The sequence below is a fragment of the Pseudorca crassidens genome, chromosome 8 (assembly GCF_039906515.1).
Source record: "Pseudorca crassidens isolate mPseCra1 chromosome 8, mPseCra1.hap1, whole genome shotgun sequence".
Taxonomy (NCBI): Eukaryota; Metazoa; Chordata; class Mammalia; order Artiodactyla; family Delphinidae; genus Pseudorca; species Pseudorca crassidens.
Window position 1 is genome coordinate 53,283,116 of NC_090303.1, and position 24,965 is coordinate 53,308,080.

The following is a 24,965-nucleotide window of genomic DNA, read 5'->3' on the forward strand; positions in this document are numbered from 1 at the left end:
AGGTAGATCAATCAAATTTGAAGGCTAGAAAGAACTTTCTATATATAGTCCTTCACTTTAAGATAATTGGTATGTATACATGCCACCCAGTGCAACTCTACAACAAGGACAATTTAATATATCACAAAGTACTTTGCAAAACAGAACATTTCACAAAGTGATCTTCAAATTACTTTTTTTTTTTTTTTTTGGTACGCGGGCCTCTACTGCTGTGGCCTCTCCCGCTGCGGAGCACAGGCTCCGGAGGCGCAGACCCAGCGGCCACGGCTCACGGGCCCAGCCGCTCCGTGGCACGGGGGATCCTCGCGGACCGGGGCACGAACCCGCGCCCCCTGCATCGGCAGGCGGACTCCCAACCACTGCGCCACCAGGGAAGCCCCTTCCAATTATCTTTTTAAAAAATGTTTTTCTCATAAAGAAGTCTCAATGAATTTTAATATGTTTTTACAAAATTTTAGCCCAAAATGCACTAAAATGAGGTAGGCTTATATGATGTGATTTGGGAGCTTCCAGGAGGAACTCAGGCTTCAAAAAATCTCACCACAGACATGCATAATACCTTAAATTCCACCACTGAAGATTAATTTTGAGGAGTTTAAGATTTTCCAATCTTTAAAAGTGTTAACTGTAAAATACCTCTGGATGAGGTGACCCTTCAAGTACTATTGCTGAATAGTTTTAAAGATTCATTGGGTTTAAACAAGAGCAAGGCCCACTGTGAAAGAACCATAAAAAGAGTGCCTAGAAAAAGAGATGGGGTGGGGTGACAGCACACTAGAAATCAGTGGCTCTTAGCCTGGGCTCTGCATGTCCACTCTATTGTCCTTTAAGCTAAATACAACACAATTCAGTGCGATCTTACTTCTGAGAAATGTGAATACTTTGGGGAACCTATGACCCTAGATAACATTTGGCTTATCAAAATCTGTATTGTCACAGATATTTCCTAATGCTCTTATATCGAGCTGTATTATTTTATGTTGATAAGAAAATAAGCACAAATATATTAGTAAACAGATATCATTTATTTGTTTCTGTACTTATAAACTAATAGCTAAAGCAAATACTGAACCCTAATCCACATTTAGTTCCAATTAAGAAGTTCCATATATAAGCAACTGCATGTAGACATAGGGCTAAATAAATGTTTGGCTTTAAAATAAGAATTCATCAAAGAAAGAAGCAGGAGATGCAAATTAAACAGGAACGTGAATCAACAGTGTTAGGTGATAACTTTTACAAGTAGTTGCTCATTAATTTAGTTTTATATCAAATATAAAATACAATCATAGTAATGAAAAGGGCTAAGAAGATCTCACCTTGCCAAAACAAAATATGGAATATCAAACCTGAAGATGCAGTTGCTTTTTAAAAATCTTTCATTTGCAAGGAATTACATTAACAAAGTGATATGTGTAAGGATATTTAGCTATAGATACCAGTCAGTTCCTAATACCTTCAGTCCATGGTGCTTTCTACAATTTTCAAAGCAGGTTTACATACTTTATGTGATTTTCTCCTATAGAATTACTTTTTTTGGATTGGTATAAAAAATACTAACAGCCTATTATCAATTTTCTCTATCCAATCTACGGGTCAAACTAAATTAAATATCTTTAACCTTAGGCACTTCAAAGAGAGGAAAATAAGTCTGCCTATTGAGTTTGTGGACAAATTTTTTAAAGCTAGAGATGACATCAGCACCCAGGCCCCTAGCCACCTACCCCCCAGCTCAGAGTAGAACCCACTCACAGATCTGGCACGTGTCTCTTTCAGATGGACATAGTTTATAACTGATGAAATAGTAATACCTTTTCCTGGACCATGCCATGTTCCATTTTTCCTGTCCTAGAACTAAAGGGTAAGGGCTGCATCTTTATCCTAACATGATGGAAGAACAGTGTGGTAGCTCTATACTGTTCAAGGGACAGGTCTCTTTTTTCCCCTAATTTATTTTATGTCATATTATTGGAGAACTGTGCAAATACACACCCTTCTCTCTTATAGACCAGGGGTCTTCTAAGTGGGATGCACCCATGATGATCCACTAGGGCAGTGGTCCACAAATTCCAACCCAGCCAAGTCCAGCCTACCACTTTTCTTTTCTCAAAATGTTTTATTGAGGTAAAATACACATAACATAAAATTTACTATCTAAACCATGGTTAAGTGGACAGTGCAGTGGTATTAAATACATCCTAATGTTGTGCAACCGACACCAAGGGCTGAGTTATTTGTAGTGTCTCCTCCACCCACTCAAACTCCTGTCCATCAAAGCAGCGTCAACTTTTCACTGGGCCCCTTCCCCAAGTTAAGTAAGTTGTTTCTCATTCCCATATTTGCCCCTAAAATTGTAGTAAAAGCCCCAACATTAGGTAAGAGTGAGCACAACTTAAAGAAAAATACATTGCACCCTCACAACCACCTTTTAAAAGAAGTGAGGTGGGGCTTCCCTGGTGGCACAGTGGTTGAGAATCTGCCTGCCAATGCAGGGCACACGGGTTCGAGCCCTGGTCTGGGAAGATCCCACATGCCGTGGAGCAACCAGGCCCAAGCGCCACAACTAATGAGCCTGCGCTCTAGAGCCCACGAGCCACAACTACTGGGCCTGCACGTCTGGAGCCTGTGCTCCACAACAAGAGAGGCCGCGACAGTGAGAGGCCCGCGCACCGCGATGAAGAGTGGCCCCCGCTCGCCGCAACTACAGAAAGTCCTCGCACAGAAACGAAGACCCAACACAGCCAAAAATAAATAAATAAATAAATAAATTTATTTAAAAAAAAAAGAAGTAAGGTGGATGTTACTGGTCTCAATGTACAGATGTAGAAACTGAGAAACAGAAGCAGGGATTTTCATATGCCTGCGCAAGGTTGCCCACTTAGTGAGACAAGACCTGGAACTACAGAGATCTCAGCGCTCCTGACTCCACATCCAATGCTCTCTCTGCTACATCCCACTGGAACAAATTAAGAATTTCAAGACAGCAACCAGACTATTAAACCAAGGGTAGCGCCCTGCTGAGCACAGGGCCTCACGTGACTGCACAGGTCCCATGAAGCCAGTCCTGCCCTCATGACACAATTCCTTCCAAAAGCACAGATCCAGCGGGAGCTGGGGGAGTGCAGGGGGGTGCTTCTTATATGTCCTTGGTATAATTTGTCTCTATGCCATAGTAAAAGCATTGCTAATTTATCTTGGCAGTGAGAGTGACTTTGCTTCTAACAAAAAATTCAGAGGCATCTGTAGAAACAAAAACAAATATATAAACACAGAAAAAAAAGGCTGCCAGTCTCTTGATAAGTGACTGACAATAGCAGGCTTTCTAAGTAAAGATGATTTTTCTTTTTTCTTTGCCATTTTTCTTTTTGGAACATCTTAAACTTTGATTCCTTTACTTCCTTAACAATCACATACTTTTGTTCTCTGAATAAACTGAATTTCTGTTCATCACTCTTTCATGGTATCACTTCTAAAAGCAAGAATTTCACTTGAGCTGAACTATAGATAATTCTCATTTACCACAAGGTGTTAGGGCTTCCTTAATTCTTGCTCTGTTCCTTGTCAAAGCTAGTTTAATTCCACTGGCATTGCGGTTCCACCTGGGGGGTGGGGGGGAATTTACTAGTCTCTCCCTACTCCACTTTAGCATTAATGGCTTTCTCCACCTTAGTGCCTGACAAGTTGTACAGGCTGGGTGGGGAGAGAAGCAACCTAAAAAGAGTAGGGAAAGTTGGCTTCTGATGCTTTCCATTGCTGAGCCATCCACTGCCGCCCACCATCCCCAATCCGGGTCTCATTTTCTCCTATGAATCTCTTTTATTCCCCAACCAAGGAGCTCAGTGTCCTTAGGCTCCTGCCCTCTGGGCATCCTAAGCCACCTAGCTTGCCCCCTTTACAGGCCAAGTGTTAGGAAAGCAATCAGATTAACTTTACTGCACTGAAATATCAATACAATTCAGCTTCCCTCTCCCAACGCTTATCTCACAATTGCTGCCACAGGCTTTTATCTTGTTATTTGTTCTACCAAAGGGAGGTATTACTTGTCAACTCAACAGCCTAATGAGTCTCAGAATCAGCTATTTCCTCATCTACCTAGGAAACTATCAGTTTTATGTTCTTCCTGAAGGGCTGACCCCAGAAATAATTGGACAGTTAGATAAAAACAAATGATTTTTTTACAGGTATGGTTTAGTTGTTCCTGGTAACCAGAGAACAACATAACCACTATGTATATCAGATTGACTGTAAGTGCATTTAACATCTATTCCAAACTCCATGAATGTTTATTCTTCAGTTTATTTCCCTGACAACAAAGGCAGTCACTTATAACCTTACCACAATTAGAACTCTGCTCCCAACCTAAGCTCAGATCTTTCTCACCTCCCACCCCCAACATACACACTTCAGATTAGGCTCTTTTACCACATTTTGGCAAAAAATATTCAGCACTTTCCAAGGGAATCTGGGATCATGAGATTTTTTTCTGATATGGAGCAAGGAAATCTCACAATACCTCCTCATAGCATAAAAACAAATATTCCTCAAGATTGCCCCCCTGCATTTGCTTTATGCTCTTTGTATTAGTCATCTATTGCTGTATAACAAATTGCCCCCCAAACACAGCATCTTAAAACAACAATAAGCATTATTTCACACAGGGTGTGTGGGTCAGGAAGTTGGGGGCAGCTTGGCTGGGTGTTTCTGGCTTGGGATCCTTCAATCAGGTTGCAGTCAAGATGTTGGCCAGGGCTGCAGTGATCTGAAATCTGCTTCCAACATGGCTTTCTTACATGGCTGGCAAACTGGTACTGGCTGTTGGTAGGAGGCCTTGGTTCTTCCTAAATTAGCCATAGGGCTGCGTATGTCCTCACAACATGGCAGCTGGCTTCCCCTCAGAGCAAGTGATCCAAGATAGAGAGGCAGAAGCTACAACATCTTTTATGACCTATAACCTCAGAAGTCACAGACTATCATTTCTGCAAAATTTTATTGGCAACACATGTCAGTCAGCCCTGTTCAGTGTGGGATAGGACTGCATAAGGATATGAATACCAGGAAGCAGGGATCATTGGGGGCCATCTTAAAGGCTAGCTATCACATTCATCATGCCATACAGGAAAGAGAAATTCCTTGAATAAGCTATGTAACCAATCTAGAGATCCCTGAGAAGGGATATTCCCTATTATTTATTCTTGAATTTGCATTGTTACACATTACACTTGTGAGATATTGTGTCAATAATTGCTAGAAGTCTGATCAGCTGTGGACACAGTGAAAAAAGTCTCTTTCTCGATAACTTGTGTGGCTGTGCTATGCCAGGCAGTTTGTTTTTCCTGGCTCTATATTCTTTGATGTACTCTTACCTGTTCTACTGCACAAGACCTACCACTCAGACTTAAAACAAGAGTTTAGACTCTGTTCTGAGAGGTAATTGCTGAATTATTTTAAGTAGAGGGGAGACTAGGTCATACTTGCATTCATTAGGTTCCTTCTGTTGTCTGTGTACAGGATGGGTTGGTGGTGGGGAGGGACATAGAGCAATACTGGAGGTAGATTAAAAGTCTATTTCAGAGAGTCCCTTTATCACAGATAAGGTTTTACAGCTCTCAGCACTTGCTATAATTCCCAGTTTCCCAGGAGAGGAGGGCAGGGAGGGAGGGAGGGAGGGAGAGAGGAAAGAAAAAAAAAAAAGGAAAAAAAACCCAAACTCTAACTTGTAGCATTTGCCAATTTCTGTGGCATCAATACTTCCACCATGGCCAATTTCAAACTACCAACATGATGTCATTGGGCAAGGAGTTGGGAAGAGATGTGCACAACCGGCCAGTACAACCGGGCTCCAGCATCCACTGCTACCTTCGAGCTGTTAAAGCAGAAGCAGCCAGGAGCAAGTTAGCAGGTCAGAACATGAGCCAAAGCCCTCATTCACGTGGCTAGCAAAGGGAAAGACAGGCTTCCTAGGCGCCTGCTCACCCCAGAGGGGGACTGCCAGGACCCGGGGTCCCCACTATCTGCAGAAACCTCCTGGTGCTAAACTCCCCACCTGGACTGTCCAGAACACAGCATTAGCCTGAGAGTGAGGACAAGAAAAGGGACATGGGGAGAGAGGCAAAAAATTATTTTTAAATTTAAATGAATTATCTGGATTTATTTACTAGAAGTACCCTTTCAAACTGTTAAAGAGTGAATCTTGGAGCAAGGCCACAATATATAAAGCAGTTGAAGTATCAATAATGCCTTTTCTCTTAATGAGAAGCTGTTAACTTTTTTCTATAAAGCAAAACCCTGGAGACATGAATCTATATTTTTTTTCTATAGAGGATTTTAATGAACAAGGACCACTCAAAATCATGATTACTATATTCCTGCTAACAGGACCCAGTCATACTGGGTTTTTCATACAAAATAAGAAAAAATTTCTCTCCTCATTCACCATCTCATTTTCTTCGTCAAAATTTGCTGAAGGATTTGTTTCACAGAACAGTCTGGAAAGCTGGAATATTTCCAAACAAATTAAAACAAACCCAAATTTCCTGTTAATAGCAGATTTGGATATGACTATTAGGCAGGCTATAGTTGTGCTTTTTCTCTCTGAGTTCCACAGTCCTGCGGTGAGGTTTTAAAGGGCTCTGGCATGCTATGTCACTGACAGAGAACCTTCCTGGGCTGGAGGGTGGTGAGACACCCACCAGGGACAGGGAGAATGACCTTCTCCTAGAAAGGTTACTCCAGTGTGGGGGAGGGGAAAGAAGGGGAGATAGCCCTTAGGCTAACCTATCAGTATACTTCAGGACTGAAGATACTGCTAAGCAATGAAATGGCACAGCTAATTAAGATCCCATGAGTCCTGTGGTTCTGTCACTTTGATTTACATCTCTTCTGCAAGGACCTTTCCTTTTTTTTCCCAGAGAAACCTGACACAAGCTCTTCAAATTCTCTCCTAAAAGAGTTACTGTAGGAAATATTTTAGAGACAACTTAGACTGTAAGGTTTTATGCTTTTCTATTAAAATGAAGAGGTCTGAGATCAGGAGAGGTAGAAAAGGAGGCAAAAAGTAAAAGTGGAACTGACAAACTGCACGTTTCCTCAAGATTAGTCTCAAGCTATGTACTTTTAATGGAAACACCACAAAAGCAATGATCTGACCTTCTTGTTGCATCATATTAGAAGGTGCATGGTGTTGGTTTGTTGTACTGGTGATAAATTTAATCACTTGGTTAAGGCTGCGTCTGCCAAGTTTATCCACTAATAAAGTTACTACTTTTCCCTCCGAAATTAGTAATTTGTGGAGCAGTATTTTGAGACAACGTAAATATCCTCTTTCTCATCAAACTTTCATCAACTAGTTTCAATTCTATTGATGTTTTCCCAACTCCATCTATTTTTCCATATTTATTATTTGGTATTTTACTGTAAGAAACAACTTTTCTTTCTTCCCATTTGTATCAGTAGGGATGCATGGATTTTTGCTTTATTCAATGGATTATAACCCATTACTATTATTTATTTTGATGCTCAGACTGTCCCAGATTTGGCCAGTGGGAACCTCTTTAAGCCGGCTTCTGTGCAATTGGGTAAATCCCCATCATTCTTTGACCATTTTCTTTACGGAAGACGCTGGGCTTATCTTGTACTTTCCCTACCACAAGAGTAGAATCAGTCCTTTCTCCAAGGAGCTCTGTGTAGGGTGTATTTTTAAAACACTGGTCTTGGATAGTGGTTGCAAGGCATCTATATTTCTCACTTCTGGTTGGTAAATCAGTCTCTTGTGAATTTGGTTAGCATGAAGAGTTTCTCTAGCATTTCAGCCACCCTCAGTGAGACTGTGCAACCAAGGGGCAGACTCCGGACTGTGGTACGTTAGTATAATCAGCTATGGGGATAGCCAGCTTGAAGCAGCTTTGGACTTCCAGTGCAACGTACGGCTCTGGCATCTAATGTCCCACCAGAGAGCCTTGGGTTCAGTGAGGAGTGCTTGTGAATGCTCTCACCAGGAGGCAGAAAACTAAGAGCTCATTCCAGGCTCCAGAAGTTCTGAGGTGACTTACCTGTTAGGACTGCTTTTCCTGTTAACCTCAGGTTCTGAAGAATAAGGAAAGATCTGCCACTTAACCATCTGAGAAATCCCAATCTCCAAGATCACAGATCGCTGAAACACTCCATTGATGAGGCAAGTCTGGCACATTTGACTTTATTTGGTGTTTTTTTTGTGGAATGTTGAAATAGTCCAGTAAACTCCTAAGACCACTCTTAGAAATGAAGGGTCCTGATGCTCCTGAGATAATAATGCCAAGTTTTCCAATTCTGTTCCAATTGCTATTCTACAGGGCTTTAAGTGGTGCTGTCTTTGTCAATTTGCACATATTTGAGAAACATTTCTCGAAATACTTCAACTTAAAGCACTGACGAAATGAGGATAGAAACAGAAACTTGTAAAAATACATCTTTTAATAAACATCAAGTACAGTGCAGTTTTATCGAGGTTTTACATTGCAGTTTACAGCAAACATATTATCTATTATAGTGTATATTTATTTACAAGTAAAGTAAGTTCAGGGTTTTGCTTTCTCCCATGGTTGGATAAACCAGATCTGGTGGATCATACTACATTTAAGGTTTTCCAAACTTCTGTAAAAGGCCTTTAACATTAAGAGACTTGTAACAACAGAAAAAGATATCCCGCATCACAATGATAGACTGATGAATGCTCAAAAGTTATTAAAAAGAATGATAAATACTTGATTTCCTTTGATGGCTTTGAAGAATAGCTCCTGATAGCAAATCTGAAATATTAACGACAATAAGAGAAACAACTGTTTCTTTTGCCAAGTGAATCTATAATAAATACTAATTAGAGGCTACAGATTATGAAAAGAATCCGAAAGATTCTTACAGGAAAAGTTTAACATTTTATATACATGATCCCATGGACTAAAAACTGTCTAGAATATTAATGGCTGAGTCTGCTTTTAACATTGTTTATACAAAGAATGGTAGAACTCTTGACACTTTTGGACAACTTCAGTGAGAGAGGGGACAGAAATTAATTAGGAAAGGGGGAAATTAATATTAATCTCAAAATTCTACCTGCCGCTGTCTTGGAATGATCAAGACTCAGCTATATCTGAGAAGAATTAAAAGAACTGAAGGAAATCAGAAGCTATAGCTAAGAAAACCATAGTTTTGCGTGCTTTCAACTGATGGCATTTAAAAATTATACAACTGTATTTACTTGCTATATACATAAACTAGTGTTTGTAATTAGAAACAAAAGTACCATTTACATCCACAGAAGTACCAGAAGCATACTCAGATTTGCAAAAGAGGCACAATAATCTGTTAGCCATGCAACTAGCTGTCTGTGAATTTTGTAATGGGTAATAGAACAAAATCCCCATGAACATAGCACTAATGTGTAGCAAATTACATCAAATAAACAGCTCAAATTCGTAAGGGTAAACACCCAATATCCCTGAATTTCTAAGCATTCATCTCGGCGTTAACATGGTTTCCTCTAAATGTTACCCCATTAGAAGAGAGATTTTAAATATTCCTCCCTCTTTAATACATCGTCATACTTTCAGAGGTGAAAAGGGAACAATTTAATCTTTACCACTTTTGCCCATCCATTCTTATGAATCTGATATCACGTTATTACAGTGTCTAGGCTAATGTAGGTGCTCTAAAGGATCTAACAAACTGAATTTCTGGGTTCTAAATATTGCTGGTATTGTACAATAAGCCTGTCTGCCAGAAAGCCATGTCTCTGGGTGAAATATATTCCTAGATCAATGACTGAGAAGTGAAGACCAGCTGTCACTGAAGTCAGACTGTTCCCTAATTGTCAGATAACAGTTTGATCTTCTCTATTAAATTAAAATTTCTTAGTAGATGGGACCAGATCTCATTCTTTGCATGTATCCTCTATAGCACCTAGTAAAGTGTTGGGCAAAGATATATCCGCAAGGAAATAATCAGTGATGGGGGCAGGAACTGAATCAAGGGTGAATGCAGTCATGGTGAAGTCATGCCTCACTTCACCCATCACCCAAAAGGCAGTCACCAGAATGAATCTCTGATGTTGTCACTGAAGAACAGATGCTTGTCCCCTACCACTGTCTAAAGGAGAACTAACCACTCGGGCCTCTTTATTTCTTTCTCTTAGTCACTAAGAGATTATACGTGGGCATGAGTACCACTTGGTGGATGATATCTGGGGAAAAGTTTTTCTGCCTCAGAGGAAGCACCAATCCATCGCATGGCACACTTTAATAATACAACTTATAGAACTATTAACTTTTAAAATTATGTTAAATGTTATCCATACTAATAGATATTTTAAATGTTAGGTTTATTCTCTCTGACATCACTTAAAATACATTTTATTTTTAAACACAGGCATGAGGTAGAAGATAAGAACTCACAAAAGAAAGTCATCTTCAAAATACCGAACTCTATTCAATACATTTTGCCCCGAGAAAGAAGTAAGAAAAGTTACAGCCTAAGCTGGTAGACTGGCTACTGTTAAAATATTACCCTTACCTGAAAAAAAATTTTTATTTTGAAATTGCCCTTTTTTCCCAATTTAAGGTATTATAGCAAAAGGACAAAACACATTCTGAAATACTCATAAGGATCGCTTATAAGAGCTTCTCTTAGCAATCATTTTTTACTATGTTGCTCTAAATCACCTCAATTGAGACACAGGTCCTTTCCACCGAAATAACTGAGCAGATATCAACCTGGAGGTTAAAAATCCTTCTAGCATAAGAAGATAAAAGGAATGATTCACATTTAAATATTGTACTTTTCATAAAAACTAGCAGCACTTCATCCTACTAAGACATACTAATTTGGCTTCACTGACTGTGATCAAAGGAAAATGTATATAGGTCCAAAATAGCTCCTTGCACAAGGGAAATGTGAGGCTACAAGTTTTCTTTAGCAACTATTTCCCCACTAGGTGCTGTGTGAAACTACCGGAATGTCGATTTCTATGGCAGAGAGACGGGAGCGTGCTGAATAGGGCTGTGAATATGTATGCATACTGGGAGGATGGGAGTACAGCGGTTGCCAGAAAGGAGAAGGCAAAGATTTGCATGCACAGTACCAAATAAACAGTAGAAGGGAAGTCGTAAACAAGCCCCCAGCACTAGCAATAGTGACATACACTGCATAGTCAAACATAAAGACTGGCTCGAACTTCCTGTTCAGATGGATGTTATAAAAGATGACCCAGATGGATGGGGAGAGGCTCACAGTTCCTGCCAGGAAAAACAGCAGCCCGGCCACCAGATGGCAGCCGGCACTATTGACCAGACACTTGGCCAGTTTGATGTTGGGCACCGAGGACCTGAAGGCGGTGTTACACATTCCAATCAGGCAGAGCAGCAGGGCCCCCATTGCAATCAGGATGCTGAGGGGCAGGGCAAACTGGAGGACCCGCAGGTCCAGCTGGTCAACTGATGAGTACCAAGTAGTGTCGTACATCAGGCAGTCATTGCCCCCGTCGTACCGGGCACACTTCACCCACAGGCCTGTGTAAACAGTCAGGTTCTTCTCATTTCTGTTGAACGTGATCAGTCGTAATTTTCTCCAGTTGGGAAGCAGAGTCCCCGCAAAGAGGCCTGCTACCGAGGCGATTCCACACAGGAAGGAGAGGACCGTGGCTGCATGGACATCCCGACAGCCCATGGCAGGCAGGCTTGTGCAGTGCTGCCAGTCAGACTAGGGGGTGACACACAAGAGGACAAATCATGAGGGGACAATAGGAGAGCATGGTGCTGACTGGAAACACAACCAATGACATCAATGCAAACAGGGAAATTCTGTCCCTTGTCTCCCCTCCATGTACAATATGAATGTATATAAGCACACATGCATGTGACCTCAGAGCACAGCTGCACACACACACGATCGCTTACTACTGCCTGGGTCATATAGCAACTAAAGTCTTCACACATGAGTATTTTTCTACACAGTGAATCAGAGGAACAACCAAAAGAATTTCAGATTCTCTTAACGTCGCATCAGGAATTCTCTCAGTTGTCCAAAATCACTCATTCGACAACCACGTATCAAGCACTTTGATGTGTCAGACACTCAAATATATAGGGTCAAAGCACTCATCAACCGTCAACTACAAACAACACAAATTCGGCTTCAAATGCTCACGCAAATGTAAAATGAGACCAGCATAAAAGACAAAGGCATAGGGAAAGAAGCACTACAGGGCAGCAGAGTGGTTGAGGGCAGACTCTGAGCCAGACTGCTTGGGTTCCAATCCGCAATTACTCACTTACTAGCCAAGTGACCAAAGTCACCTTGGGTCAATAACAATACTTCTGTGTGCCTCATTTTCCTCATCTGTAAAATGGGAAAAGTAACTGTGCCTACCTCACAGGGTTTTCTAAGTATTCAATGAGTTAATATAATGTCAAATGCTTAAAGTTACATCTGGCGCCTTATAAGTGTGATGCAAGCGTTAACTACTTCTTAGCACTCAGTGATCAGCTCAGTGCCTGGCATCCTGGAGCAGTTCAAAGAACATCTGTTGAATAAACGTTAAATTTAAAAAAAGCAAACATCTCATTCCTATATACCAGGCATACCAGAAAATCACAAAACATAAATAGACTCCTCTCCAATGAGTTACTCAAACGAAAAAGAGAGAACAAAGGTCCCTGAAATTATTCTACTCATCTACTTCCTGACTGGTTCAAGATGACGGGCATGCATTTCAGGTTATTAAACTATTGGTTATTGGTTATTATACTAATATACTATGATTGGTTAGTCTACTATTACTGCTCATATAAAATGAACACAGAGATTTCTGAAGTAATGACAACCTATCTCTATTAATGCTATTATAAGGAAGAAGAAAAAAAGTAGCCAGGCCTTTCATCTCAAATTAAAAGGCTGTGTTCTTTTTCTGTATATGACAAATTATAAAAACCAGTATATTATTCAGCTTTACTTATTCAAGAGTTTGAAACTCACTCTCCAAACACCTCTCAAATGTATTTTCTGCCTTCCATCATGCCTCCTATGAGACAACAGAACAGACTATTTTAATTTACTATATATTTAATGCAATCACATGAACTAGGAATAATTTTACTAGCAGAAAACATACACATATGTGTACATACCTATACACACACATATATATAAGTGTACAATATAAAAATCAGAGTTTAAGCACAAGTGACCATTTTTTAAAGTCCTCAAGTTAAGCATAACTAGTTCTAAGTTTCTCTGTTCTTAGTTTACTACTTGTTTATCATGTTGTCTTCTGTCAATATCACCAAAAGTAGTAATTGTTTAAGAAAATGTTATGGATGAAAATACTTCAAACAGAGGAATTATGGTCCTAATTTTTTTTTTCCTGCAAATTTTAAATGCTTAATTTTAGCAACCAACCGACCACCTTAGTCCAACAATGGAAACTCTGGTGCAAGTTTGAGGATGTTTACCCTGGAAAATGCCACTACTGTTGTCAGTCTCTAGAATCCAGCTTCCTGTTGGCTTCTGCTCATTCGCCTGTCCCCCCAGTATACTGTAAGTAACCTGCACAGTGCCTGGCACAAGAGTCATTTTAGGAATATGTGAATAAATAAATACTGGGCCCCGACCCAAGGCCACAGCAACTCACAAAGGTAGGCTATTAATGACGTAGAACTGGACAAGGAAGTAGCCATTACTAAGCAATCATTCATTCAACAGGTATTTACTGAGTATCTAGCACATGCAAAACACTGTTAGGCCCTAGAGGGACACTGAGGCCATTAAGATCTGGACCTTGCCCCAGTGTGTCAACAGTCAGACTGAGGGAAAAAATATGCTGTTTTATAAGAACTCAAAATGCTGATAATGAAAGAGATGTCTGATTATTACATATCAAGTGATTATTGTTAGGTATTAAGCAAAGTGACCCAATAAGATACCTGTTCATAAAAATGTATCATTCAGTGTTAGAGAAAAACTGAGCAATAAAAGAGAATGAAGATTTAATCAATGTTGTGAAGACGTAAGGAAAAAGGTTCCCCCAGTTTCTTTCAAAGCTTCAGAACTCCTTCACATAACCCATACAAAGTCCTAACCCAATCACAATTCCTTCCTGCTTTCAGAGGTAGGGGACAAATACTTGGAGTATCAATGTAATTGAGATTTCTTCAATCAAGCTGCCCTGTACCCCTAATTCCTACAACGCAAATGAAATGAGAAACAAGATCAGTATGAATGACTTTGTTATAGATAAATAATTTCTGTAGTTCTTAGCCTACAGACTATCAAATGACACTAATAAACAGAGGTGGGTCAATAGTCAGTATCTATTTCAGTATCAAGTATGTTCAAATTTATCCTGCATCAAATCAATACAAGTGTTATATCAGTCCCCTGAACTTGTGTCTGCTGAAGTATTCTTAGCTCAGATCCCAGAGACTAACGAACAGTCCTATTTTATTTTATTTTTTATTTATTTATTTTTTTGCGGTACGCGGGCCTCTCACTGTCGTGGCCTCTCCCATTACGGAGCACAGTCTCCAGACGCGCAGGCTCAGCGGCCACAGCTCACGGGCCTAGCCGCTCCATGGCATGTGGGATCTTCCCAGACCGGGGCACAAACCCGTGTCCCCTGCATCAACAGGCGGACTCTCAACCACTGTGCCACCAGGGAAGCCCAACAGTCCAGCAAGTATTCCATGGCATTTCTCAGAAGGGAAATACTATTAACCTCTATTTAACTAAATTTCAGTCTCAGTGCTGGAATTCATGTCCTTGCTCTTTGTAACTTTCTTTGGCTGCTGTACTTTTTATATCCTGCTCTTAACTCCACATATGTATGATTTGATGGTAAGTGGCATATCTCACTAGAGGGATGAAGTAACAATTTTATAGGGATAGTTGGGAAAAGGAATATGTTTAGTGATTTAAAACTGAAAGATAATGCTGACTCTTAGAGCTATACCAATTAATTTCGAATCTGGTATAATTTTTTCAAATGCAAATCTGATCGTTTCACTACATTTCTTACCATTCAATAGCTTCCTATTGAATAGCTTCCTCAGAATAAAGTTTTAAATCTTTCCCATAGTTTCCAAAGTTTTAAATCCCACCATTTGGTTCCTGCCAGATTCTCAATCTCCTTATTGTGTCATTCTCCCACCTTACATATTACAGTCTATGCAGCCATACTGCTTTTCCTTTAACTTCTCAAATTTTGTTTTTCAATTTGGCTAAGGGCTTTTTCTCATGCTGTTTTTCCTCCTAGAACTTTCTTAATCCCATCCTATTCTTTGCTTAGCTAACTCGTACTCATCTTTCTGGTTTCCAGGGAGTCTGACCCTAAACCTCCTCTCTCTTCCCGCACCCTTCACCTTCCGCCTGCCCCTAGTTACACCTTCGTACTTTTTCTTTGGTAGCAGTGATTATACTTATATTCCCTGTTCAGTGTTTATCTTCCTCACCAGACTGTAAATTTCAGGACAGAGAGCCTTCTGTTTTTTTCACTGTGTCCAACACTGGCACATAGAAGGCACTCAATTATTTGTTGAATGAATGAACAAACAAACAAATGGAAGGTCCATGTGAGTATGGTCAGGACACAGAAAGTTAAAAATTTGCTCTAGGATCAGTTCCACTCATTTCATTCATTCATACTCTGTGTGTTGAAGCCTTCAAACTGCTTCTAGAATGTGCCCCTGCTCTCCATTCTTTATTGGCCAAAGCCTCTCATTTTTAAAAATAAAGTTCATTTTCTTCCCCCAGAAACTTCCCAAGAAAGATGAGGCCATTCCCAGGTATTTATATACAGTCTGTGCTTGTAGAAACACATATCTAAGTTTGGCAACACTGGTTAACTTCCACAGTGGTTAGAGATTCGATCAATTATGGCTCTGTTGATTCTCATGTTTTCAACTTAACAGGTATGTTACATACGGGATTTGCCCCTTGCCACTAAGACTGGTTCATATATCAAATTAGTATTTGCTTATCAAAGTTAAACAATTTATTATATTTTTATTTCCTCTTTAAAATATTTTTCCCAATGAGGAAAAAAATATCTTTTTGCCATATGAAAACCCCTTATTAGCGACTGCAGCAAATGTGCAAGGCTAAGAACACAGTTTAACAATCTGAGGAGCACCCATGAACACTAGCTGGCTGACAGTCTTGAGCTGGGTTGTACATACAGATGTGTCAGCTTGCTGCTTCCATCTGGGAGGCAGCTTGGTATTGTAACCCAGGCAACCCCAAGACTCGTATGCCAGTCATAAACTACTATTTGCAAACTGGGAAAGTCACCTATGTCCTCTGCATCTTAAATTTCTCAAATGTCCCTCAAGGTAGCTGTGAGATCATAAATAGTAAAGCCCTTTGTAAAGCAGAATAGGGTCAGGAATTTAAGTCTGTAATGATTATTGGTAGGTTTATCTGAGAGCATTCTCTTTGAGAGTAGTTACTGACCAAATCAGACAAGAACTCTGTTCAAAACACCCACTTCACATTTGTCATCTAACTGTTCCACAATGACTTGCAGAGAAGTAGACGGATAAATTTTTGTACACAATTAAAGGTTATCAAAGATATTTCAAATAAAAATATTTTCAAAAGAATATCTTTCCTGTGGTTTGGAATAGAGTTCAAAGAAGTTTGGAGCAGGAATAGTGGCTAAGAGCTTAAAGAATTACCAGATCCACTATTATTATTATTATTTTTTTGGTACGCGGGCCTCTCACTGTTGTGGCCTCTCCCGTTGTGGAGCACAGGCTCCGGACGCGCAGGCTCAGCGGCCATGGCTCACGGGCCCAGCCGCTCTGCGGCATGTGGGATCTTCCCGGACCGGGGCACGAACCCGTGTCCCCTGCATGGGCAGGCGGACTCTCAACCACTGCGCCACCAGGGAAGCCCCAGATCCATTATTGTATTGTTTCAGGAACAATTCTAAGGAATAGCTATGTAAGAATACATCTGTGATAGCAGCTACATTAATCCTTGGTAGTAACACTAGCAGTCCCTTCTACCGCAATTTGGGTTTTCTCAGAAACTGTAGATCATCAACATAGCACTTGCAATGGAGGTCTGTCCTATAACTTTATTTTGTTAAGCAAGAGAAAAAAGTGTCATCTGATATATGGTAGCAAAAGGAAGAGATATAATCAAGGAATGTACTTACTCTTTGAGGTACTTGATAGTTCTAAAACTTTAATCAACTTAGAAGAAATATATGCACATCTGAACACACAGCACAAATGATCTGGACCTAAAGAAATAGGAAAAGTACTTCAGATTAAAATGGTACTAGTTTAAAAACTCAATTTGAATTCACAGAGCATTAGGAGAAATAATTAGCAATCATCTGAAATCAATGAAATCTTAAACCAAAAAAGGTGGTCAATGAGTTAAAAAAAAAGGCAGTTTATTCTTAAATTCACACAATACCTATATGTGAGATACAGAAGAAAAAATTAACCCTCATTTTGTGATTCGAGAAGATAGGAAAAATAAGGATAAAAGTCACTTTACTATCCTGGAAATAGATGATCAATATTTAATGAATTTTTTAGATCCTTTCATGACTATAGTGAAAGAATGGAGGGCCAGTGAAACACTGTGTGATTAGTTGTCTTGGCATAAAAGACATTCATGATGTTTTTTTTTTTTTTTGCGGTACGTGGGCCTCTCACTGTTGTGGCCTCTCCCGTTGCAGAGCACAGGCTCCGGAGGCGCAGGCTCAGCGGCCATGGCTCACGGGCCCAGCTGCTCCGCGGCATGTGGGATCTTCCCGGACCGGGGCACGAACTCGTGTCCCCTGCATTGGCAGGCAGACTCTCAACCACTGCGCCACCAGGGAAGCTCCCATGATGTTTCTTTAATACCTTTAAAAAGGATACTGACAACAAAACTAGTCCAAGCTGATTCGCACTGTGCCTACTAAGATTTGCATCTAGAATGTTTTTTTGAGTTTATAGCTCCACCAATAGCTCAACCCGCCATTTAAACGTTTCCATATATCTTTCTTAAGCATCAACAACTTCATCTTCAAATACTATTTACCTCAAATAGGAGGATGAGAAGGAAAACTTGTAAACACCTGAAAACTTCCTGGGTTAAGGCTGTATCACTAGCCCTACTACGCCCATTAAGTAGAATGATGTTCCCAACAGTCTGCACAGAAGTGATGTCAATCAGGGGTTTTTTTTGCTTTTGTTTTTGTTCTTCTCTTTTCCAGATGTATGTCTGGGTTGGTTTCAAACACAACTGCTCAATCCAAAGTTAAGTGAAATCATTTTTACAATAGAAAACACACAACAGGATCTCTGAGCAATCATTTTTAAGTGGGGTCACCAAGTCTGGCTTTCTAATGTCATAACTAGCCTCTTGCAAAGCCTGTAACACAGAACTTGGGCTTCAGAGGAAAGCAAATCAAGCTTCCAGAGAAGCCTCCCCTCCCCCACACCCTCCTCTCACTCCCTTTGAGCTGTGTCCTCAGGAGCACCAGAGCGAGCAGAAAAAAAGAGAGAGGAAAAAAAAAAGAGCTTTCCAGGTTAGAACCAATGGAAAGAGACCGCAACAGTGACCATGAACGCTCTCAGAAAAACCCATCTCTGCAACACTGAGTGGGTTGAACAGTGAACAGGTCATCATTACACAACCAGCATGAGCTGCTGATTCAAAAATAGCAACCTGCAGCTCCACACCGCACACCCGGCCAGGCAAGCCCCAAGCCCCTAGCTGCCCCGACCAGACACCTAGACATTTTCATACTCCTGGATCCAAAATAATTTTTTAGAGCTCTACCAAATACCTCCTCACTCAGTGTTCATGTCCGCAAATGTGGTCAGCATTTTTCAAGGCTAAATGACTCCCGTCGTTTAAGCAACCTTACACAAAATCCTCAGCTACTTATGCAAAAGACCCAGAAATTGGAACATTCTTGACCGGACCTACCTGTTTCTCACACCCAGCGCATTTTACTCGCCCACTCTGAGGAAGCCCTTAGAGCGTCTACCTCTCCGCGTCCCAGGAAGTGCGTTCCCAGTGAGCCACACCGGAGGCTTCTGGGACTCGTAGTCAGGTTCCCTAAACCAGCACGGCCTGGATGACTGGGAGACTACAATTCCCAAAATCCACTGGGCCGGCAGTCCCAGGCAATATCCCGGGACCACCGCCCGCCCTCTGCTCCGCTTCCCACCTCCACCATTCCTCTAGCACCTTCAGTTCCGTCCAGATTTGTGTTACACGTCTAAAAAACAGTTAAAGGAAACAAAACTAAAAATAGTTTTGAGTTGGGTCCCCAAGTAAATATTTCCCACTAAATGATTTATTTACCACTTTCCGTGGGAAAGGGGGAGGGAGGGTCAGAGTGTTTTTTTGTTTTTACATCATTTTTTTTTCCACCTGCTGTTTCTCAAGTAACTTTAATTCAAAACAATCAATATGCCATTGAGGCATATTTGGAGGTGGCCTTGCCCTGGGCAGATGCTGAAGTGTCATGATCACACATACACATAAATGGAGATAAAGTAAATGTGGTAAATATTGATAATCGTTATATCTAGAGAGAGTAAGTATACGGGTGTTCATTGTACTATTCAAATTCTCTGTACCTTTGAACATTTTCAAAATAAAAAGCTTGAGAGAAAGCATCATAGTTTTAAATGAAAGTAAAGGATGGCATCCATCCCTATCCCACTCTGCCGCTGTATGACCTTGGCCAAGTTAAATAACCTCTTTGTAGCACAGGATCTCATCTGTAATAATAATGTATTTATATCAGAAACTATGGTGAGGATTAAATGAGTTACTATACATAAACAGTATACGTGTCTAACACACAATAAGGACTTTACATATTTGCTATTTCCATTTGACATTTTTGTGTTGCTCTAGTAACGGGACTATGTGTTAGTAATGAAAAAGGCTACTATCTCTGCACTGCTACCACTTTCTCATCTTCCATACTGCTTCAGAGGATGTAAGGTGATTTAAGGCCAGAAGCAATCCAATCCCAAAGCCAGACCTAGAGATGTAACAATGAGAAAGAGGGACAGCATTGGGTGGTAAAAGGATCTCTGGGTACAAAAAGGCTCTGGGCTCCAGGCCAGCTCTGGCAATAGCAGATGGATGATGACGATATGACACAGGATTCTTTGCTCTTAACTTCAGTTCTCTAATCTATAAAACTGAATTGAATCAAATAACTGTGTACAAAATCATTTTATAATTTATTTCCCAGTCATTGATGACTACCTTGTTAGCAGACTTTAGCTGAGATGTATATGTAGTTGATAATATGTTTTTTTAAAGCTATAAAAGGAAGGGAAGACAACCCTATTTTTAGACTTATTGATCAAGTTCAGGTCTATGTTTAGCCTGCCTTTGGTATGGAAAAGATGAAGTGAAATACTTACATGCCCTAGTGGGACTAGAATGTTGGAATATCATTCTCAGAAGTACTTTAGGTAAGACTTTGAGCAATTAACAATCCTGGCTTCCAAGTTCACTGTAATATACCGTTCATCTCCAAAATTCTACGAAGATTCTCATTTATTCTATTAGTTTCCTATTGCTGCTTCAACAAATTACCACAAACTCAGTGGCTTATAAAACACCACAAATTTATTATCTTACAGTTCTGGAGGTCAGAAATCTGACAGGGTCTACCCTGGGCTAGAATCAAGGTATCAGCTGTGTTTTTTTCTGGAAGCAAGAGCTCTGTTTTTTTCTGGAAGCTCCAGGGAAATCTCCTTTTCTTTCTACTTCTCCAGTTCCTGAGGACACCTTCATTCCTTAGCTTGTGGCCCCCTTCCATCTTCAAACCCAGCAATACTGGTTGAGTCTTTCAACATCTAAATCATTTCACCCTACATTCTTCTGCCTCCCTCTTGTAGCTTTTAAGAAACTTTGTGATTAAGATTGACCCATCTGGACTACCCAGGATAATTTTTCTATTTTATGGTCATCTGACTTGCAACCTTAATTCTGTAACAGAGCATTTTCAGATTCCAGAGAGGAGAAGGAGGACATCTTTAGGGGACTATTATTCTGCCTACTACAGTCACTAATAACCTCTTTCTGCTTGAATTCAAAGGCTTCTTTTTGGTCCTAATTCTCTTCCACCGGCTTCAGGTCCACATTACACAATTCAGACCACCTTTTTTCCCTAAACTTTTCTTCCTTGGATATGGAAACATCAACATTTCTACCTTTCTTCTAGTTTATCTGATTAATTCACTGTCCACCAGCTGCTTTCACTTCTTCACATAAAGATATTTTAAGTTTCCTTACATATATTATCAATTAAAAAAATAATAGATAACACTGAATATATACCAAGCACTTTTTCATTTAATTACCATAACCTCATATTAATGACAAAGAAATTGAGATGCAGAAAGGTTAAATAATTTGCCCAAAGTCAAGAAGTGGTTAAGTGGTAGATCTTCCTAAAAGATGGCTGTCACTATTCAGAATTCTCCAGACTCAGGACAGTTTCCTATTTTTGGATTTCTGCCTCTAAGATCTTACTTAAATCTAACTGCTCATTGAAGCTATTCCTGAACTTGAAATGACCTCATACTATCCTCTTTGCTCACTCAAATCCTACCTACCTCCCCACTGCTCTGAATATTTGTATCTTCACTAAACTACATAGTAAACTACACAGTTCAACCTCAAATTGTAAATTAACTTGCACACACTGTTCCTTTTCCATGTTAGTCATATCTCACCATAGTATTTCTCCAACTCCATGACTGAAATTCAGCAAACTTAGGTTAATGAAAAAACCCATAAACTTGTTTTTAGACGAGACTGTTAAATAAAAGTAATAGATAACATTATAATTGGGAAGTTGGCAAGTATAGTTGGGAAGTAAATTTATACTATTAGTTGGGAAGTGTAGAAAGAAAAGAAGGGAAGCATTGTGGGTTGAATATGTCCCTCAAAAATTCATCTACTGAGGTCTTAACTCCCTCAGCATACATCAGGATATAACGTTATTTGGAGATAGGGTCTTTACAGAGGTAATCAAGTTAAAAAGAGGTCCTTAGTATTAGCCTTAATCCAATATGACTGGTTTCCTTAGGAAGAGGGGAAATCTGAAGACAACCTCACACACAGAATGCCATGCAAAGATGAAGGCAGAAATTGGGGTGATGCTTCTATAGGCCAAGGAATGCCAAAGATTGCCAGCTAACCACTACATGCTAGGTGAATGGCATGGAAGATTCTCCTTCCACAGCTCTCTGAAGGAATTAACCCTGTTGGCACCTTTATCTCCAACTTCCAGCTTCTAGAACTGGAAGAGACAGAAGATTTCTGCTGTTTAAGTTCTCAGTTTGTGGTACTTTGTTATGGCAGCCTTAGCAAGCTAATACAGGAAATAAGGGAAGAAGGTGCTGGATAAATCAAGCAGTGAGATGTCACTTTAAAAACTGTTAGGCGAGGGGCTTCCCTAGTGGCGCAGTGGTTGGGAGTCCGCCTGCCGATGCAGGGGACGCGGGTTCGTGCCCCGGTCCGGGAGGATCCCACGTGCCGCGGAGCGGCTGGGCCCGTGGGCCATGGCCGCTGAGCCTGCGCGTCCGGAGCCTGTGCTCCGCAGCGGGAGAGGCCACAACAGTGAGAGGCCCGCGTATCGCAAAAAAAAAAAAAAAAAAAAAAAAAAAACTGTTAGGCGAGCGAGCAAGGGCACCTGTTTCTTGTTTTCGGTTCCTCGTGCTGCAGCACACAGAATGAGCTCCCCCTTGCTTGAAAAAAAAAACTGTTAGGAATGTGTCGTCTACTATAACATAGCTAGGACGACAGCACTTGTTCCTGATCTTTAATAAAGTTACTAGTGAAGAGGGGAGGGAGCCGGAAGGGGACGGGACTGTACAACAGAATTGGCTTAAAGTACAATAACTGAAGGCGTTTTCCTGGAATCGCTTGCAGGTGTTTTAAATCTTTTGTCTTTTAACATGCCTATTACCCCTCCTCCCACCACCACTATTTTTTGTATGTTTTTTTTTTAACATCTTTATTGGAGTATAATTGCTTTACAATGGTGTGTTAGTTTCTGCTTTATGGGAAGCCCATATACCCCATTTTTAAAGAGAAACCTGTATGTTAAACATTTGATGAACATGTTACAAATTTGGGATTATGACATTAATGGTTCTTTTGTGAGTTTTCTGGTTCATATTTTTATAGGAAAGGCCATGTGTGCTCAGTATTGTTCTTACTATTTCTCTTGACCCTGGGAGTAGTACCAGTTCACAGAAAGATTTGTTTTTGAAGCTGAGGCTCAATTATTATGCAGAACTCTTATTTTCCTCCATTAGGATTTGGTTGACCAGGAGCTTTTATTTACTCTATCATTTAATCATGCTTCAAATCCATCCAAAGCCATAAGCTTTTACTCAATGTCTGCTCTTGATTTAAGATATTTTCAATCTCCCTCAATTTGTAGCACACCATAAACAAATAAAACTGAAGGTATGTTTTAGCTTTATAATCATATCCTTTTTCTTAATATAAGAATATTACACCATGGCCTTTCTAAAGCCTTTTATATAGAAATAATACCAATAACAGTGTTTGACAACAAATCAGAAAATGAAGGCACTGGTCAGAAGATACTGACAATTTCAGAAAAATATATTGAAATATGTGCCATGAACAAAGGAAGCTCTTGTCCTTTGCTTTCAACTTTCAATGCACTCAGAGTTTACAAAATAAATAGGAAAAAACTGCCTTGCTATATTTGCTCCAGAATTAGTTGTAATATAAATTGCATATCCTGTTCTTCAAATTCCAAGTATTTCAAAGGAAAGGACATGATTCAGATAACACCTATGCTTCACATAGCTTGGTATCTAGGTACCCCAAAAGATTTCATTTCTATTATGAACACATTAATAATATACACAAAGGAGATTACTTCCTTTGAAGTCTTCCAAATACCCAACAACTATTAATTAAGCAACTGTCTTACAATGAGAAACAGAAAAAATTTTTTTTAAATTAGGACACCCTAAAATTAGTGGTTATAGTCAGAAAAGGTAGTTGAAATTGCCGCTGGCTTCTCATCCAACTGAGGCAATGAGCCCATCTTTTACTCCTAAGTTATCCACAAGGAAATACTCCAACTTTCCAACATACATACTTTTCTTTCTTCTTTTCTCATTTCTATTACCTATTTGAGTTTGCTTTTCCTTCAGCTGGCTTGTGACACTCAAGCTAAAAAGCTAAAAAGAGTCCTCTGATACTTTCCCTGTACTGGCTACCTCCGATCACAAAACAGGAAATAAATAGAATGCTTCCCTGAAATATCTCTTTAAGAAAAAAAAATAGATATTTTTCATTATTAAACTCTGCAGTAAAGATTGTAGCATGTTGTCTGCCAATATTTATCAACTATGTTTACCTCTTAATTCCCAAGGTATATAAACTTTTGTAAGGCAAATACTTTTTTATAATTATAAAATATTTTAGATCACAAAAAGGTTAAAAAAAAACCCAAAACACTCATGTACCTACCATCCAACTTAACAATTTGGACTTCAAAAAAAAGTTGCCATATTTTTGAAATTGTCTTTTGCATAAAGTTTACCAATTTATATTATTCCTCATTTTCATTTTGTTTTTTAAGCTATAACTTGTAAGTATACTTCTATGCTGTTGCTTTGAAACTTTTTTTTTTTTTTTGGCGGTACATAGGCCTGTCACTGTTGTGGCCTCTCCCGTTGCGGAGCACAGGCTCCGGACGCGCAGGCTCAGTGGCCATGGCTCACGGGCCCAGCCGCTCCGCAGCATGTGGGATCTTCCCGGACCGGGGCACGAACCCGTGTCCTCTGCATAGGCAGGCGGACGCTCAACCATTGCGCCACCAGGGAAACCCTGAAACATTATTTTTAATGTACCTTAATGGTATTACAAATTTCTTGATGGAACTTAACTTTGTTAACTGAATATTT

At 40.0% G+C, this 24,965-nt stretch overlaps 2 protein-coding genes across 5 annotated transcripts in view; both read right to left on the reverse strand.

Moving 5' to 3' along the window:
• The window catches only part of CDK14 (cyclin dependent kinase 14), a 716,891-nt gene extending 697,880 nt beyond the window's left edge, over positions 1-19,011 (reverse strand). For all 4 annotated transcript variants that reach the window (XM_067746465.1, XM_067746464.1, XM_067746468.1 and 1 more), the window contains exons 1-2: positions 18,958-19,011; positions 17,183-17,269 (exon numbers count right to left, since the gene is read on the reverse strand). The gene's annotated coding sequence lies outside the window, so the exon portion shown is untranslated. The remainder of the gene's footprint in view (positions 1-17,182; positions 17,270-18,957) is intronic.
• Positions 8,431-19,011, reverse strand: CLDN12 (claudin 12). The gene is made up of 3 exons (XM_067746474.1): positions 18,958-19,011; positions 17,183-17,269; positions 8,431-11,727 (listed from the first exon to the last, which is right to left on the reverse strand). The coding sequence occupies exon 3, from the start codon at positions 11,692-11,694 to the stop codon at positions 10,960-10,962; it is 735 nt and encodes a 244-aa protein (XP_067602575.1). The 5' UTR covers positions 11,695-11,727; positions 17,183-17,269; positions 18,958-19,011; the 3' UTR covers positions 8,431-10,959.
• Positions 19,012-24,965: the final 5,954 nt, after the last annotated feature.

Coding starts and splice junctions, on each gene's coding strand:
- CLDN12 (XM_067746474.1), bottom strand. CDS start 11,694: ATGGGCTGTCGGGATGTCCATGCAGCCACGGTCCTCTCCTTCCTGTGT.